The sequence below is a fragment of the Salvelinus fontinalis genome, chromosome 24 (genome assembly GCF_029448725.1).
Source record: "Salvelinus fontinalis isolate EN_2023a chromosome 24, ASM2944872v1, whole genome shotgun sequence".
Lineage (NCBI taxonomy): Eukaryota > Metazoa > Chordata > Actinopteri > Salmoniformes > Salmonidae > Salvelinus > Salvelinus fontinalis.
Genome location: NC_074688.1, coordinates 34,556,379 through 34,576,508, shown reverse-complemented (window position 1 = coordinate 34,576,508; position 20,130 = coordinate 34,556,379). Strand labels below are relative to the sequence as shown.

The following is a 20,130-nucleotide window of genomic DNA, read 5'->3' as shown; positions in this document are numbered from 1 at the left end:
GTGTATATAAACTATGTGTACATGTGCATATTAACTGTGTGTACATGTGTATATAAACAGTGTGTACATGTGTATATAAACAGTGTGTACATGTGTATATAAACTCCGTGTACATCTGTATATAAACTGTGTGTACATGTGCATATTAACTGTGTGTACATGTGTATATAAACTGTGTGTACATGTGCTTATTAACTGTGTGTACATGTGTACAGTCGTGGCCAAAAGTTTTGAGAATGACACAAATATTAATTTCCACAAAGTTTGCTGCTTCAGTGTCTTTAGATATTTTTGTCAGATGTTACTATGGAATACTGAAGTATAATTACAAGCATTTGATAAGTGTCAAAGGCTTTTATTGACAATTACATGAAGTTGATGCAAATAGTCAATATTTGCAGTGTTAACCCTTCTTTTTCAAGACCTCTGCAATCCGCCCTGGCATGCTGTCAATTAACTTCTGGGCCACATCCTGACTGATGGCAGCCCATTCTTGCATAATCAATGCTTGGAGTTTGTCAGAATTTGTGGGTTTTTGTTTGTCCACCTGCCTCTTGAGGATTGACCACAAGTTCTCAATGGGATTAATTATTAAGGTCTGGGGAGTTTCCTGGCTATGGACCCAAAATATTGATTTTTTTTGTTCAACGAGCCACTTAGTTATCACTTTTGCCTTATGGCAAGGTCCGCCATCATGCTGGAAAAGGCATTGTTCGTCACCAAACTGTTCCTGGATGGTTGGGAGAAGTTGCTCTCGGAGGATGTGTTGGTACCATTCTTTATTCATGGCTGTGTTCTTAGGCAGAATTGTGAATGAGCCCACTCCCTTGGCTGAGAAGCAAACCCACACATGAATGGTCTCAGGATGCTTTACTGTTGGCATGACACAGGAGTGAAGGTAGCGCTCACCTTGTCTTCTCCGGACAAGCTTTTTTCCGGATGCCCCAAACAATCGGAAAGGGGATTCATCAGAGAAAATGACTTGTGTTGTAGTTAAACACACGGATGTGCATGTCATCCTGAGGAGGACCAGATAAGAGCAAGAGAGAGGGGGGAGAAGGTGAAGGGAGAGAGGGTGGAGAAGGTTAAAATGGAGAGAGATATGGGAAAACTCTGAATAGGACAGATAAATGCATTATAAGCAGTTATAAGGGTGTTATAACACTTACTGCTCCAGCAATGACCCAGTGCTTCCTTGGCACAAACTTAGCCACTCTGACAGGCAGGTCACACACCTCAAATGTCTTCACCAGGGTCTACACAGATTCAAAAGAAGCATCAGCATCATGGTCATCATCATCATAGAGAAGCAATCCATTCATATATCACTCAAGAACATAATGTGCAGCAAGGTCTACGAAGAATGAATGAATGAGAGCTGAATCCTAAATGAGAATGAATGTTGTTTACCTGTGTCTCGTGGTTCCAGACACAGACACTGCCATTGTACAGGCTGGCAACCATCCATGGTTCAGTTGGGTGCAGGTCCACACTCTTCACACGGTCCGACCGAGCGGTCAGCTTCCGCTTGATGTCCAACCGGAGAGGCTGAGAGGGAGAGAACCCAATATATGAAATCATATTCTACCTCTGCCTCCTAACTTATACTAGACCAATACTAGACACAGTGTCTTATTTTGATACTAACCAGATTACTCTTCACTCCTATGTATATGCAGATCAGTTGAACGGAAACAATAAATAAAACATTTGATTTGACAGAGACCAGATCTGAGTATGTTTTTATAGAGACAGGTCAGATACACTTACCTTTTTTCTTTTTTAAAATATGTACTCAAATTAGTCTGATTACGCTTATCAATAAAACTATAAGTGTATCCAAACCATAACAGCTATACACTTGTAGGCCTACAGTAGATATAAAGTTTCACAAAGTGGCACCAAGTCAACTGCTTGTGGGGAGGGTTAATATGGGGGCGTGTCTGTTTACTGAAGCTCATTCCACCACATTTGAGGTGCATGAATGATTCCCTCTGGTCTGGAAATTCCCAGCCATTAGCCATTTGCGATACAGTAGTTTAGGAAAATAATCGTTATATAAAGTTGCATATTGAAGTACTAGCATATTTAGTAACTGACCAATCGATCAGGGACTTCATGAGTCTTTTGAATACCATATTGTTACATTATTGCCATTTCTAGAGTTTTTGCAATATCTTAAAAAACTCTATCATTCACAACTAGGCATAGGTTAATTCATTGGATGTGGTCTAAATTAGTTTTCAATCAGGTAGCAATCATAAAAAAAGCAATTCACATAAAAAAAACCTGCAATGACTGGCCTGGGCGGCAGCGGGTCTTTATCAATACTTTCACTCTAAATCTATGTTGCACTTCATTCAAAATCTATGTTTTCATTTCCTTACCATGTTTCTACGTCTGCGGGTAGTGTTTGGTCAAAGTGCCCGACCACCCTGAGAAATGAGTCGGGCTGGTAGACTAGTTTAGAGCGGAGAGTCTTCTTGGCGACGTGGATTCTCTGGAGCTTCCTGGCTGCACTTCGCAAGATCCGGTGGAGCACTAGTACAATCTGTACCTAACATGACCATACTATGCGGTGTGTATGTAGGTTACAGAGAAATGTATGGACGTTCGACTACAGGCAAAATCAGGTAATTGTATGTAGCCTACCCACTTTCCACCCCAAAAAATATAAATAAAAACGAATAAATGAATGAATTATAAAGATAATCATTCATTTGAACGTCTTAAACATTGCCTAATTTCCTATTTGTTCCAATTATCTCCCTATTTCTAATGTGTATAAATATGCTAACTTGATGAGTGAATAGTCTTTCAGATGTTTATCAGGCTAAAGCTACAATACCTAGGCTTACCCAATATAGTCCATGCAGAGTTCAAATCAAATTAAACTTTATTTGTCACATGCGCCGAATACAACAAGTGTAGACTTTACCGTGAAATGCTTACTTACAAGCACTTAACCAACAGTGCAGTTCAAGAAGAGTTAGGAAAATATTGACCAAGTAGAATAACATTAACGAGGCTATATACAGGGGGTACCGAGCCAGTGTTCAGGGGTACAGGTTAGTTGAGGTCATTTGTAAACGTAGGTGGGGGTGTAGTGACTATGCATAGATAATAAACAGTGAGTAGCAGCAGGGTACAAAAAGGGGGGGGGGGGGGGGGGGGGGGGCTTTACCCCCAAGCCATAAGACTGCTGAACAATTAATAAAATCGCCACCGGACAATTTACATTGACCTTTTGTACACTGCTGCTACTCACTGTTGACTGGAGTCAGACAATTTTATGGGCTTTCTTCTGACACTGCCTATTATATGCAGTTGAAGTCGGAAGTTTACATACACTTAGGTTGGAGTCATTAAAACTCGTTTTTCATCTACTGCACAAACTTCTTGTTAACAAACTATAGTTTTGGCAAGTCAGTTCGGACATCTACTTTGTGCATGACACAAGTCATTTTTCCAACAATTGTTTACAGACAGATTGTTTGACTTATAATTCACTGTATCACAATTCCAGTGGGTCAGAAGTTTACATACACTAAGTTGACTGTGCCTTTAAACAGCTTGGAAAATTCCAGAAAATGGTGTCATGGCTTTAGAAGCTTCTCATAGGCTATTTGACATCATTTGAGTCAAATAGAGGTGTACCTGTGAATGTATTTCAAGGCCTACCTTCAAACTCAGTGCCTCTTTGATTGACATCATGGGAAAATCAAAAGAAATCCGCCAAGACCTCAGAAAAAAAATTGTAGACCTCCACAAGTCTGGTTCTTCCTTGGGGGCAATTTCCAAACGCCTGAAGGTACCACGTTCATCTGTACAAACAATAGTATGCAAGTATAAACACCATGGGACCACACGGCCGTCATACCGCTCAGGATGGAGACGTGTTCTGTTTCCTAGAGATGAACGTGTTTTGGTGCGAAAAGTGCAAATCAATCCCAGAACAACAGCAAAGGACCTTGTGAAGATGCTGGAGGAAACAGGTACAAAAGTATCTTTATCCACAGTAAAACGAGTCCTATATCGCCTTAACCTGAAAGGCCGCTCAGCAAGGAAGAAGCCACTGAGCCAAAACTGCCATAAAAAAACAGACTACGGTTTGCAACTGCTCATGGGGACAAAGATCGTACTTTTTGGAGAAATGTCCTCTGGTCTGATGAAACAAAAATAGAACTGTTTGGCCATAATGACCATCGTTATGTTTGGAGGAAAAAGGGGGAGGCTTGTTAGCCGAAGAACACCATCCCAACCGTGAAGCACGGGGGTGGCAGCATCATGTTGTGGGGGTGCCTTGCTGCAGGAGGGACTTGTGCACTTCACAAAATAGATGGAGTGGAAAATTGGAGGGAAATTATGTGGATATATTGAAGCAACATCTCAAGACATCAGTGAGGAAGTTAAAGCTTGGTCGCAAATGGGTCTTCCAAATGGACAATGACCCCAAGCATACTGGCATAAATAGCTTGAGGACAACAAAGACAACAAAGTATTGGAGTGGCCATCTCAAAGCCCTGTTCTCAATCCTATAGAACATTTTTGGGCAGAACTGAAAAAGTGTGTGCGAGCAAGGAGGCTTTACAACCCTGACTCAGTTACACCAGCTTTGTCAGGAGGAATGGGCCAAAATTCACCCAACTTATTGTGGGAAGCTTGTGGAAGGCTGCCCAAAACTTTTGACCCAAGTTAAACTATTTAAAGGCAATGCTACCAAATACGAATTGAGTGTATGTAACCTTCTGACCCACTGGGAATGTGATGAAAGAAATAAAAGCTGAAATAAATAATTCTCTCTGCTATTATTCTGACATTTCACATTCTTAAAATAAAGTGGTGATCCTAACTGAATTTTTACTCTGATTAAATGTCAGGAATTGTGAAAAACTGAGTTTAAATGTATTTAGCTAAGGTATATGTAAACTTCCGACTTCAACTGTAGGTCCTGAATGTCAGGAAGCTTGGCCCCAGTGATGTACTGGGCCGTTCGCACTACCCTCTGTAACACCTTACGGTCAGATGCCGAGCAGTTGCCATACCAGGTGGTGATGCAACCGGTCAGGATGCTCTCGATGGTGCGGCTGTAGAACCTTTTGAGGATCTGTGGACCCATGCGAAATCTTTTCAGTTTCCTGAGGGGGAAAAGGTTTTGTTGGGGCCTCTTCACGACTGTCTTGATGTGTTTGGACCATGATAGTTCGTTGGTGATGTGGACACCAAGGATCTGGAAACTCTTGACCCGCTCCTCTACAGCCCCGTCGATGTTAATGAGGGCCTGTTCGGCCCGCCTTTTCCTGTAGTCCACGAACAGCTCCTTTGTCTTGCTCACATTGAGGGAGAGGTTGTCGTCCTGGCACCACATTGCCAGTTCTCTGACCTCCTCCCTAAAGACTGTCTCATCGTTGTCGGTGATCAGGCCTACCAATGTTGTGTCTTCAGCTTAATGATGGTGTTGGAGTCGTGTTTGGCCACGCAGTCGTAGGTGAGCAGGGAATACAGGAGGGGGTAAAGTATACACCTCTGAGGGGCTTCCGTGTTAAGGATCAGCGTGGTAGACGTGTTGTTGCCTACTCTTACCACCTGGGGGCGGCCCGTCACAATGTCCAGGATCCAGTTACAGAGGGAGGTGTTTTGTCCCCAAGTCCTTAGCTTAGTGATGAGCTTTGTGGGCACTATGGTGTTGAACGCTGAGCTGTAGTTAATGAAAAGCATTCTCACATAGGTGTTCCTTTTGTCCAGGTGAGAAAGGGCAGTGTGGAGTGCGATTGAGATTGCGTTACCTGTGGATCTGTTGGGGCGGTATGCGAATTGGAGTGGGTCTAGGGTGTCCGGGAGGATGCAGTTGATGTGAGCCATGACCAGTCTTTAAAAGCACTTCATGGCTACCGACGTGAGTGCCACGGGGCGGTAATCATTTAGGCAGGTTACCTTCACTTCCTTAGCCACGGGGACTATGGTGGTCTGCTTGAAACATGTAGGTATTACAGACTCAGTCAGGGAGAGGTTGAAAATGTCAGTGAAGACACTTGACAGTTGGTCCACGCATGCTTTGAGTACGCATCCTGGTAATCCGTCTGGCCCAGCGGCTTTGTGAATGTTGACCTGTTTAAAGGTTTTGTTCACATCGGCTACCGAGAGTGTTATCACAGTCATCCAGTACAGCTGGTTCAGACCAGAGTTCAAACCATGCTGGTGTTGCAAGAAGCACGTTCCAACCAACTAAGCAATACCATACTTGTGTCATAACAATTAGAATGTTATATGCTCCCAGCTCTATGCCTACGATGCTTTATGGTCGAAGTGTTCTACTTTAAATCATTTCACTGCACCCTTTGTTGAGGTTTTTCATATCCGTCAGGTCTTGATAAGAAAGCCTGGGTGGTGTGAGGAATACTCTCCCAATCTTGTATTCAAAGTCCTCCTCACTGTTGCACGTTGAAAGGTTCCGTAGACCTTCTGTTCTGTCACTGATAATCACTTAGATCTGTCCCTGTGAAGAAGTAGATAAGGTTGCAGGCCTTCACAACCCAACTGAAAATCATATACTGTACACTATTCATATATTTCTTCTTCTGGTCATCTACTGTACAGTGTACAATGTATTCGATTGATTTGCCAATTTACACATAGTTCTGATCTCTCACAATGACGCGCTAATTTGAGAAGCTATGTTATGTTTTTAAAAGTCCATACTGTTTGTTTTTATTTGCAAGTACTGTCAACTCTGGTCAATATACACCCATATAAAAATTCATTTAACTTAAAGTCAATGCCTCCCATCTGCTTGGGTTGAATTAAGTATTTATTAAATGTATGTACAATCACATCATAAATACATAAGACAATTATGCAGGCAGGAACACATGTATGTAATGTTCTTCTTGCTCTTTTGCAGCCCAGTATCTCTACCTATACATCATCATCTGCACATCTATCACTCCAGTGTTACTGATAAATTGTCATTTTTTTCACCTCTATGGCCTATTTATTGCCTTACCTCCCTAATCTTCTACATTTGCACACACTGTACATACATTTTTCCATTGTGTTATTGACTATATGTTTGTTTATGTGTAACTCTGTGTTGTTGTATTTGACGCACTGCTTTGCTTTATCTTGACCAGGTCGCAGTTGTAAATGAGAACTTGATCTCAACTGGCCTACCTGGTTAAATAAAGGTGAATTAATATATATATATATTTTTAAATGTTACAACAAAGACGGTTTTAGGGTTTCTTCTTGAATACTTGTTTGCAGACTTTGTCTTCAACATAGATGTCCTGAAAGAAAAAGAGATGGACAGAAAGACAATGAGACAATCACATAACATGTAGTCTGCATCCGAACCAGCACCCCGTTCCCTATATCAGGGGTGTCAACTCATTCCATGGAGGGCCGAGTGTCTGCGGGTTTGAGTTTTTTCCTTTCTATTAAGACCTAGACAACCAGGTGAGGGGAGTTCCTTACTAATTAGTGACCTTCATTCATCATTACAAGGATGGGGCGAAAACCCGCAGACACTTGGCCCTCAATAAAATGGGTTTGACATATGTGCCCTATATAGTGCACTTCTGGTAAAATGTAGGGCCCTATAAAGGGAATAGGGTGCCATTTGGCATGAAGCTCTATAGGGATTATAGTATCACTTCTCTTTCTCAGAGCTCGAAATCAAGATTGGCTTTACAACTTCCACTGTACTGATTGACATACGGAAGTAGACGTTCTCACTTTGTTATCATGAAAAAGTCCAGAGTTTAAGTCTGAATGAGGATATGTATAAAAGCTGAAGGATTGATAGCTGTCTGTCTCTTTATCTCTCTCCTCAGAAATGTACTAAATGTATAGAGCTTCTGTTGTCTTAGGTATGAAGAATCTGTAACGTTCTGTATGTTCAAGTTGAAATCTAGGACATTTCTCTCTCCCTCTCTTTTCTGTCTCTAAACCCCTCCCCCCAGCTGTCTTGCTCTCACCAGGTGTAGCAGGTCTCCTTCTATCCATTGCTTCCAGCCACGGTTGGCCTTCTCTCCCTTCTGCACAGCCACCAACGTATCTCCATCCCAGGTAACCAGTGTCTGAAGAACACACACACACACACACACACACACACAGTTAGCTTACCGTAGACAAGCATTTACCCAAATGTCCCACAGCTAAGATATCAGGCTGGTATCATAGACGTAACATAGTAAATGAAAATACGTGAAACTCAAATTAGTATATGTTACATTTAGTATGGTTGCATAAGACAGAAGGTTACTTAAGGCAAAACGAAAGGAGGGTAGTTGGTCGGGGTGGATGACGTGAACGTCTAGCAACCCAAAAGTTGTGCGTTCTAATTGTAATTGGTAACATATCATACACATTTTAATTCAGAACATATCATACAAAGTGGATGATGTTTATCCACAAATTAAAACATACCATACCAAATGTAACATATCATACTAATTTGGGTGTCCCGTATTTTCGTTTACTATGTTATGTCTAACCCTGAGTCCAGGCTGAAGATATCTGTGTATGTTTCCATAAAGCCAGGGTCAACAACCCACAGCAGTGCTTATGGCTGTCTCTTGAATTCTAATCTGAGAGAGACTGGACCAAACCTTTTAAGATGCTTGGATTGTGGGCTATGTGTGTGAGGGCTATGTGACCATACAGTATGCATTAACAAACTGAGAGTCAAGAGAAAGCAGGAGATGAAAACCTATAAGAAATGTAAATAAAAAATGGTGGAATAGAATAAAAGGAGAGAACATGATGGAGAGGGTAAAGGTTAGGGTTTGGAACCGGTTAGGACAGAGTGCAGTGACACTCTGACCTGGTCATAGTGGTTGTGGTCCTACCTGGATCGTCCTGTTGTCCAGTCCCTTAGTGACCTCCTCAAACTCCTCCCCGACGGTGAAGTTGACCTCGTAGTTCCTGAAGGTGCTCAAGGTCTTGGTTTCAAACTTGTCTCCGTTCTGGACGATCACCTTGGTCTGAGTCAGGTGGGCGGCGATCTTACGGGTTGCAAAGTCAATATCTGGAGGAAACACAATGAAACAACAATGTCAATGTTTAAAGATGCTCTGCTCTTTCCATGACATAGACTGACCAGGTGAATCCCTTATTGATGTCACTTGTTTCATCCACTTCAATCAGTGTAGATGAAGTGGAGGAGATAGGTTAAAACAGGATTTGTAAGTCTTGAGACAAATGAGACATGGACTCGTTTTACTGTGGATAAAGATACTTTTGTACCGGTTTCCTCCAGCATCTTCACAAGGTCCTTTGCTGTTGTTCTGGGATTGATTTGCACTTTTCTCACCAAAGTACGTTTATCTCTAGGAGACAGAACGCGTCTCCTTCCTGAGCGGTATGACGGATGCATGGTCCCATAGTGTTTATACTTGTGTACTATAGTTTGTACGGATGAAAGTGGTACCTTCAGGCGTTTGGAAATTGCTCCCATGGATGAACCAGACTTGTGGAGGTCTACAATTGTTTTTCTGAGGTCTTGGCTGATTTGTTTGATTTGAAGGTAGGCCTTGAAATACATCCACAGGTTCACCTCTATTTGACTCAAATTATGCCAATTATCCTATCAGAAGCTTCTAAAGCCATGACATCATTTTCTGGAATTTTCCAAGCTGTTTAAAGGCACAGTCAACTTGGTGTATGTAAACTTCTGACCCACTGGGATTGTGATACAGTGAATTTTAAGTGAAATAATCTGTCTGTAAACAATTGTTGGAAAAATGACTTGTGATATGCACAAAGTAGATCTCTGACTTGCCAAAACTATAGTTTGTTAACAATGAAATTTGTGGAGTGGTTGAAAAACCAGTTTTAATGACTCCAATCTAAGTGTATGTAAACTTCTGACTTCAACTGTATATTAGCCATGTACCACAACCCCCGGGCCTTATTGCTTTATTATAAACTGGTTACCAATGTAATTGGAAGAGTTGAAAGTAATATTTTGTCATACCCGTGTTATACGTTCTGATATAACACGGCTTTCAGCCTATCAGCATTCAGGGCTTAAACCACCAACCAATTTCATATAGGCTCTGCTCACCTTGGTTGGACAGTGAGGTGTGTATAGTATACTGTTTTATTGTGTTCCCTTGTGCATTAGCCACCAGTCCCCCTCTTCAGTTATGAGACTGGAGCTCAAGTTCTAGAATTACTATTCCACTCAGACCAGCTCTGTTGACAATCTCATTTACCCTTTTTAAAATGGCCTTGTACCAGAAATAGAGCTGAATAAGTTAAACTGTGAGCCTGCACTGCATTGCATTGGCCACAAAGTGTAAATTCATTTTCTACCCATCTCTCTTTTTGATGAAGCTCTTTTATTTACCCATCCAAATATGTTCTCCCTCCCTCTGTTTCCATATGGCTGTAATTTTCGATCCGTTCATGGAAATGAGAGAGCGGCACGGAATGAGACGCCTCGGATTTGGGATTTTTGGGATTTGTTGGGTTGTTGGGTTGAGCGGGAGTTATAACACGGAGGGAGTTATGACACGGAGGGAGTTATAAGACGAGGGAGTTATAACATGAGGGAGTTATAACACGGAAGGAGTTATAACACGGAGGGAGTTATGGCACGGAGGGAGTTATAACACGAGGGAGTTATGACACGGAGGGAGTTATGACACGGAGGGAGTTATGGCACGGAGGGAGTTATAACACGAGGGAGTTATGACACGGAGGGAGTTATGACACGGAGGGAGTTATAACACGAGGGAGTTATAACACGGAAGGAGTTATAACACGGAGGGAGTTATAACATGGAGGGAGTTATAACACGGAAGGAGTTATGACACGGAGGGAGTTATAACATGGAGGGAGTTATGACATGGAGAGAGTTATAACACGGAAGGAGTTATAACATGGAGAGAGTTATAACACGGAAGGAGTTATGACACGGAGGGAGTTATAACATGGAGAGAGTTATAACACGGAAGGAGTTATGACACGGAGGGAGTTATAACATGGAGAGAGTTATAACACGGAAGGAGTTATGACACGGAGGGAGTTATAACACGGAGGGAGTTATAACACGAGGGAGTTATGACACGGAGGGAGTTATAACACGAGGGAGTTATGACACGGAGGGAGTTAATGGCACGGAGGGAGTTATAACACGGAGGGAGTTATAACACGGAAGGAGTTATGACACGGAGGGAGTTATAACACGGAGGGAGTTATAACACGGAGGGAGTTATAACACGGAGGGAGTTATAACATGGAGGGAGTTATAACACGGAGGGAGTTATAACACGGAGGGAGTTATAACACGAGGGAGTTATAACACGAGGGAGTTATGACACGGAGGGAGTTATAACACGGAGGGAGTTATAACACGGAGGGAGTTATAACACGGAGGGAGTTATAACACGGAGGGAGTTATAACACGGAAGGAGTTATGACACGGAGGGAGTTATAACACGAGGGAATTATGACACGGAGGGAGTTATAACACGAGGGAATTATGACACGGAGGGAGTTATAACACGAGGGAATTATGACACGGAGGGAGTTATAACACGAGGGAATTATGACACGGAGGGAGTTATAACACGAGGGAATTATGACACGGAGGGAGTTATAACACGAGGGAATTATGACACGGAGGGAGTTATAACACGAGGGAGTTATGACACGGAGGGAGTTATGAATTGCAAATAAAGTCATGAATAATAAAAGACTTGTGGTTTATCAACGCCATGCTGAGTGGATGGATGAGGGCCTTCGCTTTCCAGCGGCATGCCGACGCCTCTTGGCAGAGCTTGGGATGGGATTTTTTATTCTCTTGAATGGGGACGATAAAAATGCTTAAAAGAGTAAATCAATATTTGTTCGACGTGGTAACAAGCGGGAGCCATTCAGACAAACATTGGAGGTTAAGTCGCCATGACAGAAGCTCAATAAGTAACTGAAGCAGCACCACATCATCCTTTCTCTCACAATCTCACTCACTAACACTCTCAAATAAATTATTTACACTAACATTGTCTCTGACATCCCCCTCTCTATCAGACACACTCGTGCACACACACATAGACATGTGCACTCACACACACATACACACTCTTTCTCTGTCAATTCCCTCTCTCCTCTCCACCCCTCCCCTCCCTCCCTCTCCACCATCTCTCTCTGCATATCTAGTATCTCTCTCTGCATATCTAGTACCTCTCTGCGTATCCAGCATCTCTCTCTTCATATCTAGTATGTCTCTCCATATCTAGTATCTCTCTATGCATATCCAGTATATCTCTCTGCATATCTAGTATCTCTCTCCATATCTAGTACCTCTCTCTGCGTATCCAGTATCTCTCTCTCTGCATATCTAGTATCTCTCTCTGCATATCTAGTATCTCTCTCCATATCTAGTATCTCTCTATGCATATCCAGTATATCTCTCTGCATATCTAGTATCTCTGCATATCCAGTATCTCACCCTCCCTCTCCACCATCTCTCTCTGCATATCTAGTATATCTCTCTGCATATCTAATATCTCTCTCTGCATATCTAGTATCTCTCTCTGCATATCTAGTATCTCTCTCTGCATATCTAGTATCTCTCTCTGCATATCTAATATCTCTCTCTGCATATCTAGTATCTCTCTCTGCATATCTAATATATCTCTCTGCATATCTAATATCTCTCTGCATATCTAATATCTCTCTCTGCATATCTAGTATCTCTCTCTGCATATCTAATATATCTCTCTGCATATCTAATATCTCTCTGCATATCTAATATCTCTCTCTATATATCTAGTATATCTCTCTGCATATCTAGTATCTCTCTGCATATCTAATATCTCTCTCTACATATCTAGTATCTCTCTCTGCATATCTAATATATCTCTCTGCATATCTAGTATATCTCTCTGCATATCTAATATATCTCTCTGCATATCTAGTATCTCTCTGCATATCTAGTATCTCTCTGCATATCTAGTATCTCTCTGCATATCTAATATCTCTCTCTGCATATCTAATATCTCTCTCTGCATATCTAATATATCTCTCTGCATATCTAGTATATCTCTCTGCATATCTAATATATCTCTCTGCATATCTAGTACCTCTCTCTGCATATCTAGTATCTCTCTCTGCATATCTAGTATCCCTCTCTGCATATCTAATATCTCTCTCTGCATATCTAGTATATCTCTCTGCATATCTAGTATCTCTCTCTGCATATCTAGTATCTCTCTCTGCATATCTAGTATCTCTCGCTGCATATCTAATATATCTCTCTGCATATCTAATATCTCTCTCTGCATATCTAGTATCTCTCTCTGCATATCTAGTATCTCTCGCTGCATATCTAATATATCTCTCTGCATATCTAATATCTCTCTGCATATCTAATATCTCTCTCTATATATCTAGTATATCTCTCTGCATATCTAGTATCTCTCTGCATATCTAATATCTCTCTCTGCATATCTAGTATCTCTCTCTGCATATCTAATATATCTCTCTGCATATCTAGTATATCTCTCTGCATATCTAATATATCTCTCTGCATATCTAGTATCTCTCTGCATATCTAGTATCTCTCTGCATATCTAGTATCTCTCTGCATATCTAATATCTCTCTCTGCATATCTAATATCTCTCTCTGCATATCTAATATATCTCTCTGCATATCTAGTATATCTCTCTGCATATCTAATATATCTCTCTGCATATCTAGTACCTCTCTCTGCATATCTAGTATCTCTCTCTGCATATCTAGTATCCCTCTCTGCATATCTAATATCTCTCTCTGCATATCTAGTATATCTCTCTGCATATCTAGTATCTCTCTCTGCATATCTAGTATCTCTCTCTGCATATCTAGTATCTCTCGCTGCATATCTAATATATCTCTCTGCATATCTAATATCTCTCTCTGCATATCTAGTATCTCTCTCTGCATATCTAGTATCTCTCGCTGCATATCTAGTATATCTCTCTGCATATCTAATATCTCTCTCTGCATATCTAATATCTCTCGCTGCATATCTAATATCTCTCTCTGCATATCTAGTATCTCTCTCTGCATATCTAGTATCTCTCTCTGCATATCTAGTATCTCTCTCTGCATATCTAGTATCTCTCTCTGCATATCTAATATCTCTCTCTGCATATCTAGTATCTCTCTCTGCATATCTAATATATATCTCTGCATATCTAGTATATCTCTCTGCATATCTAATATATCTCTCTGCATATCTAGTACCTCTCTCTGCATATCTAGTATCTCTCTCTGCATATCTAGTATCCCTCTCTGCATATCTAATATCTCTCTCTGCATATCTAGTATATCTCTCTGCATATCTAGTATCTCTCTCTGCATATCTAGTATCTCTCTCTGCATATCTAGTATCTCTCGCTGCATATCTAATATATCTCTCTGCATATCTAATATCTCTCTCTGCATATCTAGTATCTCTCTCTGCATATCTAGTATCTCTCGCTGCATATCTAATATATCTCTCTGCATATCTAATATCTCTCTCTGCATATCTAATATCTCTCTCTGCATATCTAGTATCTCATGTCCCTATATTCCAACAGACATTAGAACAACAGCTTACCAATGGCCTTCATGATATCCTCAAAGTTCTCGTTGGTGACCATCACCCATTGTCCATTGAAGTCTGCAGGCATCTTGGCACCGGCCGGGTTTGTGTTACTGTATATGCCCTGTATCTGTCTATGGGGAATTTGCTCACACACACACACACTGCAAGAGGTAGAGTCAGATTCTATGGTCCCAACCCTTTATATACAGCCTGTTTACGTGTGGAACTAAGGGGCAGGGTTCGCTTGATAACACTCTCTATATTTCTTAGAGAGAAGGGGCAGGTGTGTGTGACTGTATGTGTGTTTTACGTGTGTTTGTTCGTCTGTGTGTGTGTGTGTGTCAAGTGTGGAGACACTTAGCGTCAGCTAACCCACTGCCTCTTAACAGGCTAGCCAGATCCCTTGTTCATTGTAATGATGCAGAAAGGAAACAAGATGGAGAGCTCCAGCTAGAGCAATGAGAGCTAGTTCCCCTGTCACCTGTCAACGCAGACACTAAAAAGCAATGCTGAGGAGAAGGTCAGAAGGTCATTTCTCTCTTCTGAAACAAGAATAAATATAGACTAGGTTTCCAGTTCAAACACAGAATACACTGAGTGTACATTTGACTATTTTCTTCATGTTAAGACTGGTTAATGGGAGTCAAAGCAACACACTGGCATTTGCATTTAACCCGCATTCTATCCTGGTTGCCAGATGTGTAGGTGCTTTAGCCAACTCCTATGCTTTAGCCCAGGGAAACTTGCTAAAGTATTACAGATCTGGCAACCAGGCTCGATGCAATCGGCAGGGAAAGTTTAAAAAAAAATCTGTACATTTTCCCAGGTTGTGATTGCGTATTTGCCAATTAACTCTATATCTGTAAGTGGTTTGTGGTTATATTTGCTTTGAATTAAATTATTCCTAATGAATTACAATAACCTACCATATTTCTGACTTGAAATCCCTTCTCATAATCAATGTTGATTAGTGTATTTGTATTTGTGTGTGTGAGAGTGAGAGCGAGAGAGAGAAAGATATAATGAGCTGGTTACTTGTTATCTGCCACATATGGCTGATATCTCTAGGATGGTCCCATAATCTACTGCATGAAATATATCATATCAGCAAAGGAAGGGGGGGACAGAGAGGGACACCGAGAGGGACAGAGAGAGAGAGAGGGACACAGAGAGAGACAGGGACACAGAGAGAGAGAGGGACAGAGAGAGGGACAGAGAGAGAGAGAGGGACATAGAGAGGAACAGAGAGAGAGGTAGAGAGAGGGACATAGAGAGGGACAGAGAGAGAGGTAAGAGAGAGGGACATAGAGAGGGACAGAGAGAGAGGTAAGAGAGAGAGACAGTGAAGAACAAACACCATTGTAAATATGACCCATATTTATGTTTATTTATTTTCCGATTTGCACATGATATGACATTTGAAATGTATTTATTATTTTGGAACTTTTGTGAGTGTAATGTTTACTGTAATTTGTTATTTTTTATTTATTTAACTTTTGAAACATACATTTTCCATGCCAATAAATTCCCTTAAATTGAAATTGAATTGATAGAGAGAGGGGGGTAGGAGCAGAGAGAGAGACGCATCGACAGAGACGCATCGACAGAGACGCATCGAGAGAGAGAGGAAGTGAGCATGAGAGGGGGTATACAGAGTTCAACCTAGGGCAGGTCTCTCAAGGTCTAAAGCATAGAGAAAATAATAAAATGCCTTTATCTGTCAAGCCTAATGCATAAGGTATGTTTGCAGTAATGTGCATGATGTTTCTGCTATACACATTTACAGTAATGTGTATGGTGTGTATACAGTAATGTGCATGATGTTTCTGGCATGGTATATTTACAGTAATGTGAATTATATTTCTGCCATGGTATGTTTACAGTAATTTGCATGGTACTGTATGTTCACAGTAATGTGCATAATGTGCATAATTTAGTATTCCTAATGTGACCTTGAGCTCATAAACACTGCATTAAGGACATAGGTCATGCATGAGCTTGGTGTAGGTTGAACACAGCGTTATTCATTTATCAGGATTGAGTTCACTGTTACCCTAAACCATAATCCTATTCCATAAATACATGCAACCAACAACAGCTGAACAACGGCTCTGCATATATTGTGTTGTATGTACTCCTGACTACACAATTCATTTACCTGCGGGGACAATACAGTTGTAATTTACTTCAAATTGAAACGGAGCAGTATTTCACACGATTATTTCATTTGCATCACATCAAAATATCAGTTTGACAGTCTGGCTGTGATGTGAAGCAACTCTTCAAGCAACTCTTGAGTTGCTTTGAATGGGTCAAAGGTCGATGTCTGAAATGTTTTATCACCCCTCTGATAAGATCAAAATAACACTATTATCATCGGAACTTTCACCCCATCATTGCCACGCAACTGATTAAAGTCTCACGGAACGGAAATGTTGTCATGCACCTGAGTAAGTGTTTCTTATAACTAGTGCTGGCTGAGTAGCCTTGCTCTTCCTTCATTTTGTAAATGCCTACATTATTCAGAATTCAATTACTTAACCCTCTAGAAAACCTTTTTGCCCCCGATTTTCCATGGTGTTTTACTACCCTAATGGCACAGCATTGCCCTGAGGCACACCATAAAGATTCTGTGTGTGGGGGTAAATGTCACGCCCTGACCGTAGAGATCCATTTATTCTCTATGTTTGTTTGGTCAGGGTGTGACTCGGGTGGGAAAATCTATGCTTTCTGGTTCTTTGTTTTTTGGCCGGGTAGGATTCTCAATCAGGGACAGCTGTCTATTGTTGTCTCTGATTGGGAATCAGACTTAGGCAGCCTTTTTTCCTTTTCTCATTTGTGTGTTGTTGTCTTTGTTAGTGGCATGTATAGCCTTACAGAGCTTCACCTTCGTTTTGTTGTTTATTGTTTTTGTTGGCGACATTAAAAAAGAAAAGAATGTACGCTTACCACTCTGCACCTTGGTCCGGTCATTTCCTTGACGACGATCGTGACAGTAAAAGTGTTTTACATTATTGAAGATTGTTTTATATTATAGATATATTATCAGAAAGACAAAATCTTCCAAAAAATTGGATAATCCAAAATGAGTGCAGTAGAGGGTTGATATAAATTACAGTGCCTTGCAAAAGTATTCATCCCCCTTGGCGTTTTTCCTATTTTGTTGCATTACAACCTGTAATTTAAATGTATTTTTATTTGGATTTCATGTAATGGACATACACAAAATAGTCCAAATTGGTGAAGTGAAATGAAAGAAAAAACTTGTTTCAATTTTTTTTTTTTTTTTAAAGAACGGAAAAGTGGTGCGTGCATATGTATTTACCCCTTTTGCTATGAAGCCCCTAAATAAGATCTTGTGCAACCAATTACCTTCAGAAGTCACATAATTAATTAAAAAAGTCCACCTGTGTGCAATTTAAGTGTCACATGATCTGTCACATGATCTCAGTTTATATACACCTGTTCTGAAAGGCCCCAGAGTCTCCAACACCACTAATCAAGGGCATCACCAAGCAAGCGGCACCATGAAGAACAAGGAGCTCTCCAAACAGGTCAGGGGCAAAGTTGTGGAGAAGTACAGATCAAGGTTGGGTTATAAAAAAATATTCAAAACTTTGAACATCCCACGGAGCACCATTAAATCCATTATTAAAAAATGGAAAGAATATGGCACCACAACAAACCTGCCAAGAGAGGGCCGCCCACCAAAACTGACGGACCAGGCAATGAGGGCTTAATCAGAGAGGCAACAAAGAGACCAAAGATAACCCTGAAGGAGCTGCAAAGTTCCACAGCGGAGATTAGAGTATCTGTCCATAGGACCACTTTAAGCCGTACACTCCAAAGAGCTGGGTTTTGCAGAAGAGTGGCCAGAAAAAAGCTATTGCTTAAAGTGTTCACCAAAAGGCATGTGGGAGACTTCCCAAACATATGGAAGAAGGTACTCTGGTCAGATTTTGCTTTTTGGCCATCAAGATAAACGCTATGTCTGGCGCAAATCCAAAACCACTCATCACCCCGAGAACACCATCCCCACAGTGAAGCATAGTGGTGGCAGCATCATGCTGTGGGGATGTTTTTCATCAGCAGGGACTGGGAAACTGGTCAGAATTGAAGGAATGATGGATGGCACCAAATACAGGGAAATTCTTGAGGGAAACCTGTTTCAGTCTTCCAGAGATTTGAGACTGGGATGGAGGTTCACCTTCCAGCAGGACAATGATCGTAAGCATACTGATAAAGCAACACTCGAGTGGTTTATGGGGAAACATTTAAATGTCTTGGAATGGCCTAGTCAAAGCCCAGACCTCATTCCAATTGAGAATCTGTGGCATGCCTTAAAGTTTGCTGTACACCAGCGGAACCCATCCAACTTGAAGGAGCTGGAGCAGTTCTGCCTTGAAGAGTGGCTAGATGTGCCAAGCTTATAGAGACATACGCCAAGAAACTTGCAGCTGTAATTGCTGCAAAAGGTGGTTCTACAAAGTATTGACTTGAATAGTTATGCTCACTCAAGTTTTTTTCAAAGTATTTTGCATCTTCAAAGCGGTAGGCATGTTGTGTAAATCAAATGATACAAACCCCCCAAAAATCTATTTTAATTCCAGGTTGTAAGGCAACAAAATAGGGAAAATCCGAAGGGGGGTGAATACTTTCGCAAGCCACTGTAGGTGGGTGATTATATTTGCCTATTTCAAATGTGTTATTTTGCAAATCCCAACTCTTTGAGACACCCTTGAAGAGTGGGGTCACAGCCAGGGTCTGCCAACGGCAACCATGGAGCAATTAGTGCCTTGCTTAAGGGCACATAGACAGATTTTTCACCTTGCTGGCTCAATGGGGGTCGAATTAGCAACCTGACGGTTACTGCTCCAACTCTCTAACCAGTAGGCTACTCGCTGTCCTGAGAATCGTGTGCTATAGCCACCCACTTTTTGTTATAGACTGGGCCCACCAGCAACAACTTCTATGCCAATGGATGGATTGTATTGTCTGTTAACCACACGAGGGTAGTATTGTAACATGGAAAACAAGTCATTTTTACTTGTGCGTGCTCTTCACATGCTCAGACTCTGCAGCAAACATTGGACAAGCCAGAAGCTTCAAAGATTTAAACCATTTTAAGGCAGTCTGACAAACCTGTAAAACAAATGTAAAATACAAATGTGAGGAAGATGAGGTATATTTTTATTTGACCTTTATTTAACTAGGCAAATCAGTTAATAAAAAAAATCTTATTTTCAATGACGGCCTAGGAACAGTGGGTTAACTGCCTGTTCAGGGGCAAAATGACAGATTTGTACCTAGTCAGCACGGGGATTTGAACTTGCAACCTTTCGATTACTAGTCCAACGCTCTAACCACTTGACTTGCTTACCTCCCTAGTCTTCTACATTTATTTTTATTTTTATGAATGAATGGATACAGATGTGTTTGAATGCTTCATCATGTTCATATAATCTCAGACATAAATGACTGCAGTTGAAGACCATCCATAGAACGTACTATATGCCAGTGAAACAGAATATCATGCACTCAGAAATGT

General features: G+C 41.1%; 2 protein-coding genes across 2 annotated transcripts; both read right to left on the bottom strand.

The window, feature by feature from the left end:
- Positions 1-1,120: 1,120 nt before the first annotated feature.
- Positions 1,121-2,552, bottom strand: LOC129822347 (coatomer subunit beta'-like). Its single transcript, XM_055880566.1, has 3 exons — positions 2,388-2,552; positions 1,411-1,548; positions 1,121-1,256 (listed from the first exon to the last, which is right to left on the bottom strand). The coding sequence occupies exons 1-3, from the start codon at positions 2,388-2,390 to the stop codon at positions 1,146-1,148; spliced, it is 252 nt and encodes an 83-aa protein (XP_055736541.1). The 5' UTR covers positions 2,391-2,552; the 3' UTR covers positions 1,121-1,145.
- A 4,238-nt stretch (positions 2,553-6,790) lies between these two features.
- On the bottom strand, positions 6,791-14,760 carry LOC129822660 (retinol-binding protein 2-like). Its single transcript, XM_055881017.1, has 4 exons — positions 14,595-14,760; positions 8,850-9,028; positions 7,977-8,078; positions 6,791-7,286 (listed from the first exon to the last, which is right to left on the bottom strand). Exons 1-4 carry the CDS (start codon positions 14,665-14,667, stop codon positions 7,233-7,235), a joined length of 408 nt encoding a protein of 135 aa, XP_055736992.1. The 5' UTR covers positions 14,668-14,760; the 3' UTR covers positions 6,791-7,232.
- Between the last annotated feature and the right edge of the window lie 5,370 nt (positions 14,761-20,130).